This window comes from Aplidium turbinatum, chromosome 8 (assembly GCF_918807975.1).
Source record: "Aplidium turbinatum chromosome 8, kaAplTurb1.1, whole genome shotgun sequence".
In the NCBI taxonomy this organism is placed as follows: domain Eukaryota; kingdom Metazoa; phylum Chordata; class Ascidiacea; order Aplousobranchia; family Polyclinidae; genus Aplidium; species Aplidium turbinatum.
Window position 1 is genome coordinate 8,691,121 of NC_137479.1, and position 14,854 is coordinate 8,705,974.

The following is a 14,854-nucleotide window of genomic DNA, read 5'->3' on the forward strand; positions in this document are numbered from 1 at the left end:
GCTGTAAGATCTAGAAAGACAGCGCCGGCCTTCTATTTTGCCTCAAAGCAATCCTCGATGTTTTCGGTTAAGAGTGCGACCTGATCTACGGTAGATTTTCCGCGCTGAAACCCAGCTTGCTCTTTTGCAAGGAGCGGGTCGATGATTGGGTTGACGCGTGCGTAGATCAGTGTTTCGAGGATCTTCAAAGGAACACAGAGGAGGGATATCGGTCGATAACTCCTTGGGTCCTCTGGTGGCTTGTGAGGCTTAGGGATCGCAGCTACTAAAGCTCTTCTCCAGATTTTTGGGATTGTGAGGTGACGCAGGCAGGAAGAGAAAAATCTACGTAACCAGGACTTTAGGGCATGGCCAGCATGGAGCACAAGCTCAGGGCAGATCTTATCCGCCCAGGAGACTTGTGTAGTTTCATTAGGCGAAGGGCGGTGGCGAATTCCTCTGGGGTGAAGTCTCCAGAGATTGCTTCTTCTTGTGGTGTTTCCACTCGCCAAAGGGCAGATACTTCCTTGGCAACAAGGCGGGACGCCATGCGGTCCTTTGTCTTGTAGACCCCATTCTGCACTAGCTGGGAAGCGATGGCATTAGCAGAAACGGGGCAGTGACGAGGGGAGTTTGCTGAGCGTCCAGTAAGGTTGTTGATGATGCTCCATGCTTTGCAGCTTGAGTGTGAGAAGTCGATGGTTTGGACAGCTTCGTTCCATCCCTCAAGCTTCTTTGTGTCCAGCCGCTCATGTAGTCTGGTGGCGGCGGTGTTAGAAGCAGCACCACTTGTGGCGTCTAGGTATGAGCGATAGAGAGCTTCAAACTCAGAGTCCTAGCATAGCTGGTTCTATGGCCACGTGGTATTGTGGCCTTTGCCGCAGTTATTATGGAATTGCAGAAGTCCTGGTATGCCTCGTCTGCGTTGCATGTTTCAGTCGATGTTAACTTTGCAGCAGACTCGTTGGTCAGGAGGCTGTATTGATTCCAATCGGCATTTTTGAAGTTCCATCGCTTCACCGGTGAACTCGGGACAGGAGCCACAAGTTTTGGGGCGATGATGAGGGACGGCCGACGTTGGGATCGCGGGAACTTCTCAAGCACACGTCTGTCTGGGAGAGAGCTGTCGACACTCGCGAAGGCCAAGTCAGGGTTTGTCCCTGTTCCCCAGCGGCTGGAGTGGAAACTGGCTGGTTCCTTTGGGTTGAATAGAGGGCAAGATGGTTTGTAAAGTCCTAGTCAGCCAGCAATTCTCCGTCGCTACTTGTGTTGTTGTAGCCCCAGTCGATGTGCCTGCAGTTGAAATCGCCAGCGTAGAGACTGGGGGAGGAGAACGTTGGAAGGGATGGTCGCAACATTCGCGAGGGTGGGGGCTTCTAGATGTTGACGATGTTGTAGTCTGAGATACAAATGCACACCCACTCAATCTCAGTATCAATTGGGGATTAATCGACAAAGGTCCACTTCAGGCTCTCATGCACAAACGTGGCAATGCCGTGCTTCCTGCTTAAGGTAGACCCGGCTAGCGTGTAGTTGGGAATAGCTAGCCTATCTGCAGAGGTGCAGTGGGTCTCTTGGAGGAGGATGACGAGTGCCCGGTTGGTATGGGCAAGCTGCTCCACAACTTTGATCTTGCTTGTTGTGTAGCCTTCTATGTTGAGCTGCAGAATGGTGGGGCGTCTGAACTTGTCCATTGCCCCTTGCAGCTGTGCCGTCCGGGTGGAGGCTCTTGGTTGACAAGTTTCGTTTGGCATCTGCTTGGGTGCAGATGTTACTCACAGGATGGGGCACGAGGAGCCACTTGTCGTCCATCCCATTTTTAGTCGTGATGTAATGCTTATAAGCATACCACCTTGTAGGCCTAAATAAATTCTGGAACAAGAACAGAAAAAAATTCAAGGAAGGTAGAACAGAAAAAAAACGAATACGGACGCAAGAAGTACGAAAATAAAAATTAATAATAAAGTTGGAGATAAAGTTAGGTGGTGGATGTCGCTTGTATAGCTCTTGATTATTGGAATGCTCGTGAAACGACGAAAATGTTCAATAATGACATCCAGAAGCATTGCCTGGGATTATCCAGCGTACCTATATTTGCATGCGAGATGACTTTTAATTAAAAAACTTTTTAAGAGGGGAGGAGGGCTTGCTCACGGAAGGAAACTGCACGTCGCCAATTTTTTTGTAACCACTTTGTTGAAGTGGGCTGGTTTGCATTCAACCCAGCGTTTTTGTATTTTTTTTTTAAATAAACACTGCTTCATTTTTCCCCTAAATTTAGTTTTTTTTGGAATGTAGAACAACAAGCTGGTATAAAGAAACACACGATCGACTATATTGGCGAGTGAAGGGGAAGGCCTTCGCACAGCCACCAGGCTTAAAATTATGAAAATCTTTTAGGTATACAGTAGACTCCGCTTAACTGGCTCACGAATAACTGGATCATTTTTCTAAGTCCCGAATCACATGTGCATTTTCAATGTAAATGTATGCCGCTTTTCTGGATCACTGGATCACTTTTTTCGTATAATTGGGTCACTTTTGCACCGAAAATGACAGTAAAATCCTATAATAATTCGCACGTCATTGACTGGAAACAGGCAAATTTGCAGGTCAGACTTGAAACAGGCGACTATATTGCGTTTTATTCAGCAGAAATAATACTGTATTTTAATACAGCATAAATAAATATTACTGTATTGAATAATTATTAATTCTTATTTGATTATTTCTTTTACAACTTGGCTTGCTTTGATGACTAAATAAAACTTGATCGTTTTTTAAATTCAGAACTGTATCTTTTCGGCTAACTGAATCAAAAGCCCTCTACCCGAAGTGATCCAGTTAAGCGGAGTCTACCTGTATTACTAACTCCATAACCCATTTGCATTGTTAACAGATTGTGGATTAGGGTGGCTCGTTTTTGAACTTTTTTTTTAAATTCTCTGTGGGTAGTGAGGAAATGGTGCCAATGAGTGAGAAAACGCTCATGACAAAATTTGAGATTCGTAACAAATTGTCTTCAGCCTCCTCATGGGGCCCAAAAATCGAAAAATGGGGTCAAAAACGCATTTTTTTCAAAAATATTTTTAGTTTGGGTAGATACAATATTGTTTAGATATATCTAATCAGCCTAAGAAAAAAAATTGGAGTCATTTGAACTATTCTTTCAGCTTCTGAAAATTTCCATTTTGCTGAAAATTTTGCATTTTTGTGGGTGGTTACATGATTGCGTTAGACATTTTGCCAGCTATAAAACGTCATTGTATTTCTCTTTATAGACCTAACCTGAGCTGTTGCGTCATCTTTTAATGAAATTGGGTTAGTTTGGTAGGAAAAAGTGACGTCTTTTATTTGAATTTATGTCACTGACGAAGGTTGTAGTTATGTAACCACAAACAATAATGCGAAATTTTCAGCAAAATGAAAATTTTCAGAAGCTGTGAGGAAGCTGAAGGAATAGTTCAAATGACTTCAATTTTTTTTAGGTTAGGGAACGTTCAAATATTACGTAACGCCTTCGAGGGGGAGGGGGGGTTTATGCAAAGCGTTACGTTAGCGTCACATCGGGGGGGAGGAGGTTCAAGCAAAACGTTACGTAACGCTTTCGAGTACAAAATGGTAGTTTTTTGTGCTGAATTCGTAGTGAAAAAGCGTTACATGGGGGAGGGGGGATTGAAAAAAGCGTTACGTTGGCGTTACATGGGGGAGGGGAGGTCAAAAATTCGGAAAAAAAAGCGTTACGTAATATTTGAACGTTCCCTTATTTAGATATATCTAAACAATATTGTACGGTATTTACCCAAACTAAAAATATTTTAAAAACGAGCCCCCCTATTGTGGATTCACTCTGATGTTTTTGATCCGAGTTTACACCCTATGGTTTGAAAAAAAATTAGGCATCTTTACTAAAAAGTAGAGACCCAGTAGTGCATTTAGGAGGGAGTGGGACGAAATGGTGCTCACACGGCCCTATAGGGTAGGCCTTCTTTTTCGTTATATTGTTCAGAGAGCGATAATTTTTGTTTATAGTAGCCTACCGAACTAAATTGCATTCGATATTCAAACTTTCACAAAAAAGTTCGATTTATGCTTCAATCTGAAGACATTGTCTCTTAATCGAACTATTACCGCTTTTACTCATCCATTTAGGTTTAAGCTACTATCATATTTACATAGGTATCTAATAATTCAATCCAAAAGTACAGTAACATACACAAAGACCGTGAGAGTTTATATTTCGACAACAACAGATAGCCTCCGAGAAAATCCTGCGTACGCCACTAAACGTAGGCTACCCTCAATGCGTGTGTGCTTTATTGGGTTGAGTAAGCTAACTAAGTCGTCTGCGTTAAACATTATATGCGACATCAAGAGTGTTATGTCAGTCTAATACAAAATCTATCCCACTGAGTAAGCTAGTTACTGCAAACCAGCTAGCTCAGCGGTTAAGCGGCGGGCTCGAGATCACACGGCAATGGTTCGGCTCTCGGGTGTGCGCTTGACCAACGCATTTCAGGACTGCTCTCCATTTAGCAGCTTGTGAATGGATTAACTTCCCGGCAACAGCATTTCAACAGTCGGAAACTTCACGCTGTCAATCTCGGTAACAGGTCCTGCGTCAAAAGCCTCTACAAGTAGCCTATGTGAAACTACCAGGAATAACTTATCAAGGCTTGTCAGTCCGAGGATAAAGATTCAAAACTAACCAAACAGTCACTAAGTTGTCATTGCAAACTGAGTATGGTGGGCTAATCTTACACAATATGACTTAGTGGTTATTATTAGCAAATGGAAGTTTTATCAATTCGTTTTCGTTGCAAAAAAAATTTCGACAAGGGGTGTCCGTAGAAAATCAGAGTTGGCAGCAGAAAGTGATTGAGAGGAGTTGTCCTCACAAAGCAACGGCACTTCCAGACTCATCATTCTGCTTTGTAGGCTTGGTGAGTGTAATATCTACCAGCTTGTCATTTCGACTTCAACCATTAGTCTGCACAAAACGTTTCCGGTACTTCAGTGGTTTGAAACAACAATATTGAGAACAGTTTAATTCCAGGCTATAAAATCAGGCAAAACAGCAGTTACTTTGTGCAAAATCATCTTAGGCTAGGAGAACTAGATCGTTTGATATTAATTACACAAAGACATCAAATTTAAAAAAAATTCTAATTTTTCTCATAAATCTTGAGAAAAAGGCCACTAACGTAGCTACATTGGAATAAAGGAAACTCCACCACTAACATGACAAGCCAGACAACAAAATCCGTCATTTTTGCATTGTTTCGGGCTATAGGCAAACGTTGAATCAATGTAAAATGACGGATTTTGCTGTCTGGGAAGCTATGAAGTAATTCTAAACAATAGAATACGCGTTTCAATTCCGAATTTGTCATTTTTGTTTTACGACATGTTTTTATCTCCTGCACCAGTTAATCAATATCAAATACACTCTTAGAAAATGTCAGTCGTACCTGATTGTCGCAACGGCGTAATAAATGCAATAAATTACAAAAAATGAGTATTATTTTACATCAAGAGAACCTAGTAGGCTATGTTTTCTAATTGGTTACCCGCACTTGCTGTTGTTTCTCTGGGCAAGAAACTTTACGATAATTGCCTCTACCCAGTGATCGATTTTGAGTAATGGGTAGTACAAAATTTAAGTCATAAGTAGAGTAGACAACCAGAAACAGACATTGCCGTCGGCTGCAGCGTGGGTCAGGTGAACGTCGAAAGGCGTACACCGATGCATAGCACTCAAGTCCGCTTTCCCGCAATGCAGGATAAAGAAAGATATGAAAAACAAACAAACATTTGACTCGTAGCACATCAAACCAACCTGTCCTAGTCAGACTAACACCCCAAATGATACATTTTTGAAGCAAAATTGAGAATAGAAGAGGGTCGTTTTAAGTATTCCACCTTCCAACAGAAAATCGGTACCCTGGTCCGTTATTCCTGACTTTAGCCTATCTCCAACATTTCGCCAGTCAGCACGATTGACTTCACCAAAAAAATGGAGCAAAGAATCACCTGTTTTGAGGATGCGAGTATTTCACATGTTCCGAGTGCTCTCCCTGGCACATTGTGGAAGAGCACTGTCAATCAAAAAGATTGAAAACCTCGAATTTAATCAAGAGCTGAGTGACTTCTAACAGATAGTTGCAAAATAGTCTGCCAATTGTGATTTGTCAAACTAAAGCATCAGAACATTGGCCGTGAACTGAAGTGAATATTTCGACCTGAAGTAAATGCTTTGAATAAAAAGTGTTTTTATTTTACTGTAAAATGAAATATCAACTTAATTTATTTTTCATTGGCAAGCTGTTAGTCAATTATTAAGAGCATTAAAAATAAACAAACTGTACACATAAGTGATTGTAAGTTAGTTGATGTAACGTATTGAAATGTCAAGTATACAGAATTACAGATGTTATATAACAGCATCAACACAAACAAGAGGCAATGCAAAGTAGGTAAAACAACAAGCGTTGGAAAAATACCAATCTAAGACAAATATCATAGTGATGATAATTTGATGCAAAAATGATGTTGATAAACGGGTGATTGAAGCATTTTTACAGCATTAAAAAAATGTACGATCAGGGCGGTTTTTATTAAATCTGAAACAAAGATTTCGATACAACATTAAGTCGTTGACTTTACTCTCACAAGCATTAAAAGATATTTAAGATAGTGAACTGAACACAGACGATTCAACCAGTCAATTCTTTTCTATTTTGGATCAGCGTAGAAAAGGACTAATTTGCTGGATTTGGATTTTAAATGAGAAGTCATTCTAAGAAATGTAAAAAATGAAACGTTGAGCATTCACATAAGGCACAACTCGGGAAAAATAGTTGCAGCAGGATTTCTTTATCTAGAAACAGTCATTTTTGCGTGGATTCAACGTAAAATGATTGAATTTGATAACTTAACTACACAAACTAGACTAGTTAGTAAAAGTTAATAATACTGTTACGACATAAAAAAATGCGCGATGTCGAAAAAAACAACAAAAAAACACGAACTAGTGGCACGTACATACGACGCAAGGCAATTGATATGCTGATAGATGATCAAAAATACAAAACTTTACATTTTTCGATGTAAAAAATACATTGCATGAAATACAAAAGTCTATGTCAATAAAGTTACAAAAGCAACCTAAAAGGACTCACTATAACACAAGTTTAATATGAAAACAGCAGTGATCGAAATATGTTAACTTTGGGATTGTACTGCGTCATTACGCACACTCGATACGTTGCGTAAGCGTAAACACGTCAGCGCAATTTTTAACAAATTGAATCAGCACAACGTTTGTCAAGCTAGCATCAGCAGGGAACTCTGGACTGCATAGAAGTTTAAGCTGTGGCAAAAATTGTGCCCTTTGCAAATCTAAAAAAAGAAAAACGGGACATTCGATGCGTGTATACTGTCACTATAGTATATAAATAATTAACGTTAATTTGTAACTTTTTGAAATCAGAGTACACTTAAAGTATGTGTTGTGATGAACATTGAAATTTAATAAACTGTCAGTAAAAGTCGTTCAACCAATTTTAAACAACGGCATAGCGCGTACGCTTACTCATCGTTTTCAAGCAAATGCAAGAGAAACAAAATTGAAGACGATCTTTAATTCAAACCCAGTATTGGTTAATCCCCAAAGAAGATGCAGTTGATTGATGTCCTGCTTCTTGATGAGAAGATGGAGCATTTCTTCTTGGAAGAGTCGAACATCTCTCCTCATCCGAGCTGATGCTTTCATTGGAAGATAACTCAACGGAGTACTGATAGTGATCTAAGAAAGGATGATGAGGATCATTGTAGAAATCCATGGAGCAAGAAGCTTCCATGTGGTGATCCTTGAATCGTTGATTGGGAAGGTTGATTTGCGGAGTCGAAAGTTCTCGCATCCTAGATGAAGCAAGAACTCCTTCCAGAGGCATTGAATTAGAGATCATGGCATCATCACAGTAACCATCCACAGGATCATCATCCAGGAAGCTGGAAGATGTTTTCGGAAGAGGAGTCACCACAACTGGAGCGGTTGGACAACGCTGTGGTAAATTATTGTTTTCCGTACGCGATGTGACTTTAACAACGGTGGAGGCATCGATATTAGTTTGTTGATGAGGAGGAGCAGGGATCGGGGAAGGAGGTGAAACAGCAATTGATGGCTTTAAAGTTGGTGATTCTTGTCCATGAATATAAGCAGGACTTCGCTTTTCTTGCTTCCGCTTATAACAGCAAACCACAGCAACCACGATGAAGATCAAAAGAAGACAAAGAGCAACAATCAACGGAATCAACCATGGGACTTCACTGTCAGCTTTCGGCTCCTGTATAATACAAAACGTTAAAGCAACAAATGGAAATTCGAACTTGTAGTGCAATCAATCATCTACTGAATTTTGTTATATTAAATTAATTTGAAAGTGTAGCTTTGTTGTTCATAAAATATTTGTACCTGAGCGAATATATATCGGAATATAAACAACAGATTACTTTTAAAGTTGATATTTGAATAGTTGATACTGCGAACTTCGGCAGCACATCCCAATACAACAATTGCAGTTGGCAGTGCACTGTTTGCATTTTTACCAACAAAACGCATCTGGACCCCCTAATTGTTACATATCCTGCGATAGTCAATTTTGAACATGAACAACCATGATTATTCATAACTACAAAAAATAAAATATTTCTTGCTTTTACTACTCGGGTGTCTTCTATTTTATCCAAAGGAGAAAGAGTTGAAGAAGTCGATGTCAAGGACACAGTCCACTCTGTAGGAAGAGCCACGGAAGACGTTAAAAATGCTGTGCTTTCAATATTCCATTGAATGGTGGATTTGTCATCAATCAATGGTGATGTTGTTTCTGTGGCTAGAAGATGGATAGCGTTACTTTTGTCTACATTCAATGTTTTGAAAAATTGATATAAAAATCTATTAGCCTGTGCAGAGTACGCACATGGAGCCACACATACTTGTCGACACGATGGCAGAGGGTTTGACGTACTAACAGAATATTAAAAGCAAAATTTACTATTGATAATATTTCTACGTTAATCAAATTGAAATCAATCGACGCAGAAACATCATTAATACAGTTGTAAACGTTATTTAAAAAAAATATAAAGTCTGCAATCAGCGCTTATATAAATTTGGTAAATAAAGTTATAAAAGCCATAAGTGGTTATAATATTCTCGCAACATCAACACAAATCACAAGCACCCTCTACCAACCTGTAACACTCCCTTGCAAGGAGTCATCATCATCAGGAGCAGGAACTATCCTAAACCGAAGAACACCGACAGCAGGTTGGACAGCTTCGCTCTCGACTGTCAAACTGGAAATGACAAACAAGTTATTTCGGCTGGTATAACTTTCTTCTTTCATTACATTGGTTCAACATCAGAAGGCGCATTTGTATGAGATAACATCGCTTTTCGAAACATTGAACTGTGTGCTAACGTAGCGCAAGGGAAACAACTGAAATTAGATTACCTTAATTTCTCAGCTGTTAACGTTACATTTTATAATATCATTGTCAGTCGGATATGTCTGATTGACAACGAACCCACGCAGTTTCTTTACGGACGACTGCTTTATTTTTGTCGTATCCAGGCTTTCAGCCGGTGGTTGAAGATTTAGATTAAGTGGACGGGAAGGCAAGGAAGCCAATCTTCATGTCCACCTTCAGGCATGCCTTTAAGTGTCCTGCCAAAGACACAGCCACATGCTCTTGAGCGGTGTCGAACCGGCGCCCTTTCGAGTGATGCAACAAAGCTCTCACCACTCGTCTATGCAACGAGCTGTTGATAGGAAACAGTTCATGTACAGTTACAGAAACATGTCAGTAATTTTTCGGTTGACGCCGTTTCAATCTAGTAAGCACTGTTTCTTTTACGCTGCATCCTACATGACACCAAGTGACACATCTTCAAATTTTGAGCAAAATCGTTTTTATAAAAATTGCAACTTAATTTGAGTAGCTTTCACCTGAACTTCAGCTGATCTTGGAGAACGCTGGAGTTGGTGACGTTGACAAATCCAACATTGAGCGACACGAAACCGTTTAATACGTCATCGTGTGTGAATGACGGATATCGGATAGACCGCTGAACTAACGACCGACCAGTTGCTACAGAAAGAAAAAAGCAAATAATCTTGTTTCTTTTAGTATGACGTAAATAGTAAAGATGGGAACTTCAACAGGCTGCTTGGACAACAATCAGAAAGTACAGGTGCTGCACTCAGCTGCAGCCAATGAACAATGTCTCCATAAAAATATGTCGGTCTAACAAGCTGAGTGCATTGCGATGGTAATATGAAGTTGTGTCGGCTACCAGTATGCACATTGCACAATGCACAGGCAGAAGCGTAAAAATGCACTTATATGCGTAAAGTGGTTGGTTTAATACCATAGACAAATATATCAACCCACCTGTGCTGCATTGAGCTACAGAATTCATACAATTGCAGTGTTAGGGAATGCACACGTCACTGATCACAATATTCACCTGGGGTAGTGTTGCCTGCAAATCCAGCCACAATCACATCAGCATAACGAGGATGTTCCAACAGTCGATAGATCGGCTCAGAGTTGGTTAAGTTTGCAAGTTCCCCGGCATCAAGGTGGCCAACATGCAGCACAGTTCGTCGGTCGGGAAAGATTTCCATGTTTTCTGTATAACAACGTAAATTAATTAAATCTTTGGTAACAAATTTGGTGAAGTTTAGAATGCCAGTGAAAATCAATACAAGTGGTTTCTATTCTACCACCCTCTATTTCAATGATGTGTCCATGTCGCTTTTCTTATATCTTGTAGACTGCACCACAAAAATGAAATGACTTACTGAACCTGATTTCGAGGCTGTCAACTAACAAAAAAGTTATTGCACTAATTTAATGCTCAATAATCAAGTAGTACTTCACACATTTGGTTTTTGAAACAGTTTTTGTCTTAGAAAAATGTAAATACATTTTGTGAATATGCCTTGCTTGACCATGGCCTTAAACAAGCAAAGCTAAGCTTAGAAAACTTATCTCACTTTGCATTGCTTGCTCAAACACAGTTTGGTACAACTAAAGTCAAGCAAGTGAGAATATTATTTTCAAAATTGTCTATCTAACAACCATATGTTGTCCATGTGACATCGCTACAACGTCTGATGACATTGAAGACACATAAAATAAGTTGATTGGCTTGACTTAAACGTACATTTTATGAAATGTAACTACCTGCTGTTCTAATGAGTGGATCTACGGTTATGTTTAATGTTGCTGTGGTGTTTGGGTGTCCATCCGTGATGCGATTGTCATTGTACGTGATCATGAACGTCATATGATCACTGGCATGATAGCGGTCACTCATGACATACGTAACACGAGAAGTGATGAAATCATCATATGAAAAATCGGTCACCTAAACAGTGCATGAGAGTATTGCTACTTTTCTATAAAACTATAGTGAAAACTACATGATCTACGATGGATGCTACAAAACCATGGAAAACGCTACTAAACTAAATTACATAAAGAATGAATCTATTGTATTTAAGAGGAATCAAATCTTAAATTTTCAGCGCCACTGCTGATCGATGTGTTAGAAACTTAGAACTGAATGAAGGTACAGGGGAATAAATGCTATGCAGCTGCACTGGGTGAGAGTGAGAACGCGGTTAATTTGTTTTACCCCCTTCTTCTTGCCATTCAGTAGACTTCCAGCCATGGGGCCAGTTTCAATATGAAACGTAATAAACCGTCGATCACCGTTGGTAGACGTCATCAAAACGTCATCAGACAGCAAAGCAGAGAACTGGCCTTGCTTGAGATGGAGTGGAGACAGTGACACTTGCAAGAAAACAGGCTTAATCTATAAAAAAGAAAAGTTAAAATGGATATTTTTATGCTCACCAAGTCACGTATCATTATCTCAACAGAAATTAAGTCATGTCAAGATTATTTTAAGGGCTTGACAAGAGAGGACGCGTTAGACAGATCAATGTGGAGACAAGGTATGAAGACAATTGCAGCACGTTAAGGTGGATCCGGCTACCCTCGGTAACATCACCGGATTAAAACTGGACTACTACTACTACATTTTAATCGTATATTGCACAATATCATTTTATCACAATAATTTCATATATTTACATTATTTAGGCGAAAATTATCAAACTCTAAAACAGCTGCAATTTGTAACTATCACACCAGGCGATCACTTGCCTTGATTACGAAGAGTCTATAAATTGGTCTATGCTTTCCGTCGGTGAGGCTGAAGTAAAAGGCGTCTGATATTTCTTCACTGTCACCTGAAAAAATAATACATCAATCTTCACTGTCATGTTCAATCAAAATTTTTATAAACATTCTATTTAAAAAAATTTATTGGGCAATGTTGGAATGATGTAAAAACACCATTAAAATACGTACCAAAATGTTTTAAATCCCTCCCAGGCTCATTTTGAACGAACACTATTCGACCCCGATCGACATCATCCTGAGTAAAAGTGGAGATCGGTGGGCTTTGGAGCGTCGAATTTCCGCTAATTAGTTTTAACACCCCGTAGGTCGGGGGTCTTATGATGGAGTATTCGATGTCAGTCGCAGGATTGTCTATATCAACCGCCAGTAGTATGGAGTTGTTGAAAATGGCTTTGAATCCTTGGACGGCCTGAAGCAACAAGATTTTGTTGTTAAAGCAGCGGTTAAGTGATCCAATCAAGATCCCTGAAGATGTCAGTCTGAGCTGACTAACGAAACGTTAAAATATACAAATATTTGGCACTTGATGGAACGAGCAATACGATACGATAGGCCTGCCTACATCAACACTCTAACAAGGCGAGCAACTTCTAATAACCTAAAGAGTCCCAATCAAAATTAGCTTTACCACTAAATGAGGAGATCTGGTTTGCAACTTGGGAGGGTTATCGTTGACAGGCTGCACTTGTACGTGGAAGGTGTCACGTAGCGTGTGGGTGGGAAGCTCGTTCGAATGCTTCCTATTCTGCAGGTAAGCCTCGAATACAAAAGAATCCTGAAATTGTCGAAATGAAACAGTTTATCTGACAGATAACGTTTAAATTATTACAACAAGTACAGGACACTGGGTTGTAATTTTTATATTGACTCAAGCTGAATTGAATCAACGTAAAAAAAAGACTCATTTGCTGCGCGGGATGAGCCAAGAACACGTAACTATAACAATATTTTCCTTAAAATTTTGTTGCTCATATTTGAGTAGCATCATCTCAGACGTCTTTTAATGCTAGTATCTAGCTTTAAAATCGACAAATGCAACTGCCTTGAAGCTACTTTTTTGGTAACGGTAGCGCCGCTGCAGTTTTGGTAGAGTAGCGGCGCTGATTCTTTTAATGTACCGGTAGCGGGGAGGATATACATTTTTTCAGTCGCACTCCCGCTACTTTCCAATTCAAAGTGAAAAAGAAAATCGTTTTTGGAGACTTTTTATGGAAACAATGCGTGAAAACATCAAAGCAGAACTCATTCGACTATTGCGGGAAACGTCAAGCCACGGTGATACCGACAAGAGTGACACCAACACCAGTTACGACTACGAGGATGAATTTTTGGTGTGTTGGTGCCAATCGTATGAAACGTCGGTATTGGAAAAAAATCAAATAGAGAGGCCTGTTTTCAGACAGAAGCAAGTCCTTGAGCTTTCCTAGTGCCGATTTATAACGTTTCTTTATTAAATACAACACCTTCCTTCCAGTGCTGCGGTGGAGTAAAACGAAAAACGCGCTGAAGCCAAACCGGCAAGACTCAGGGACTCGCAATTTTAAATGCTTGTGTTTTTGAAAGATGCGTAACAATAAATTTCACCTAAAACATGTTTTTATAACGACGTTGAAATGACAGTGTAATCGAATGATGTCATTCGCCTTCAAGGTCATTTTCACGCCACAAAGTGGTTCCTGTGGCAGTTTAACTTCATGTTAAGACAGAAGTAACGGAATAAGTAGCGATAGCGCGCGCTACTTTAGCCTGAGTAGCGGTAGCGTGCTACTTTTATCGATTGGTAGCGGGAAGCTGTAGCGCGCACTAGTTTAGCCCGAGTAGCGGATGCCCACCTCTGGCCATATCCAAGACAGCACTGCAGACCAGCGTTGCCAGATGGTGTCCTACAACACCAATTTTGAAAAAATGGTGCATTTGAAACGGCCTGGTGTAGAAAATTTTTTCTTCTACACCATCACAGATTTGATGTAATTTGGAAAATCTTTGCTACTTTGTTGTATTGAAGTATATTTATAGTTGTGTTGCATTTATAAAATTGTTTGTCCGTAATCGTAATCCGTAATCTTGTCCGTAATATTTGCTGACCTATTGCCCGGCTGCTTTGAGTCTTGTCTGTCTGCTGAGAGTTTGGTATTACTGAACTACGTTCATCAGCTAATTGTATATGCTACCTACACCATGAGTAATAAATTAATCGTAAAATTCTTTATGCACAAAGTTAAGGTCCTAAACATGATGTTTAGCTCTTGCACACTTGCACTCTTTTTATTGGAAGAACAATAATTGAATGTTATTTTGTTTGAAAAACTATTTTTATTTTAACCTTCTAGCTTTTCCACCTAATTGTATTAGCTGTGTTGACATGTAACTGTGTGATTTTCGTTCTTTTCTGTGTAAATTTTTGTTATTCCCATTACTTTTCTTACACTTCTGTATTTTAGGAAAAAATTTAGGGCGTTGGTGTAATTTTAGGTGAAATGGTGTAATTTGGAGGTTGAAATGGTGTAATTTGGAGGTTGAAATGGTGTAGTGAGCAAACTGGAGTCTGGCAACACTACTGCAGACAAAAATATCTAAACAAATGTCAAAAAAA

General features: G+C 39.7%; 1 protein-coding gene across 1 annotated transcript in view; it reads right to left on the bottom strand.

The window, feature by feature from the left end:
* Positions 1–5,018: 5,018 nt before the first annotated feature.
* The window catches only part of LOC145776024 (chondroitin sulfate proteoglycan 4-like), a 36,884-nt gene continuing 27,048 nt past the window's right edge, over positions 5,019–14,854 (bottom strand). The window contains exons 34-43 of the mRNA XM_082587434.1: positions 12,890–13,036; positions 12,430–12,670; positions 12,223–12,308; positions 11,690–11,869; positions 11,236–11,419; positions 10,514–10,678; positions 9,993–10,134; positions 9,236–9,339; positions 8,698–8,873; positions 5,019–8,327 (exon numbers count right to left, since the gene is read on the bottom strand). Coding sequence (XP_082443560.1) covers positions 7,626–8,327; positions 8,698–8,873; positions 9,236–9,339; positions 9,993–10,134; positions 10,514–10,678; positions 11,236–11,419; positions 11,690–11,869; positions 12,223–12,308; positions 12,430–12,670; positions 12,890–13,036 — 2,127 coding nt within the window. The 3' untranslated portion in view covers positions 5,019–7,625. The remainder of the gene's footprint in view (positions 8,328–8,697; positions 8,874–9,235; positions 9,340–9,992; positions 10,135–10,513; positions 10,679–11,235; positions 11,420–11,689; positions 11,870–12,222; positions 12,309–12,429; positions 12,671–12,889; positions 13,037–14,854) is intronic.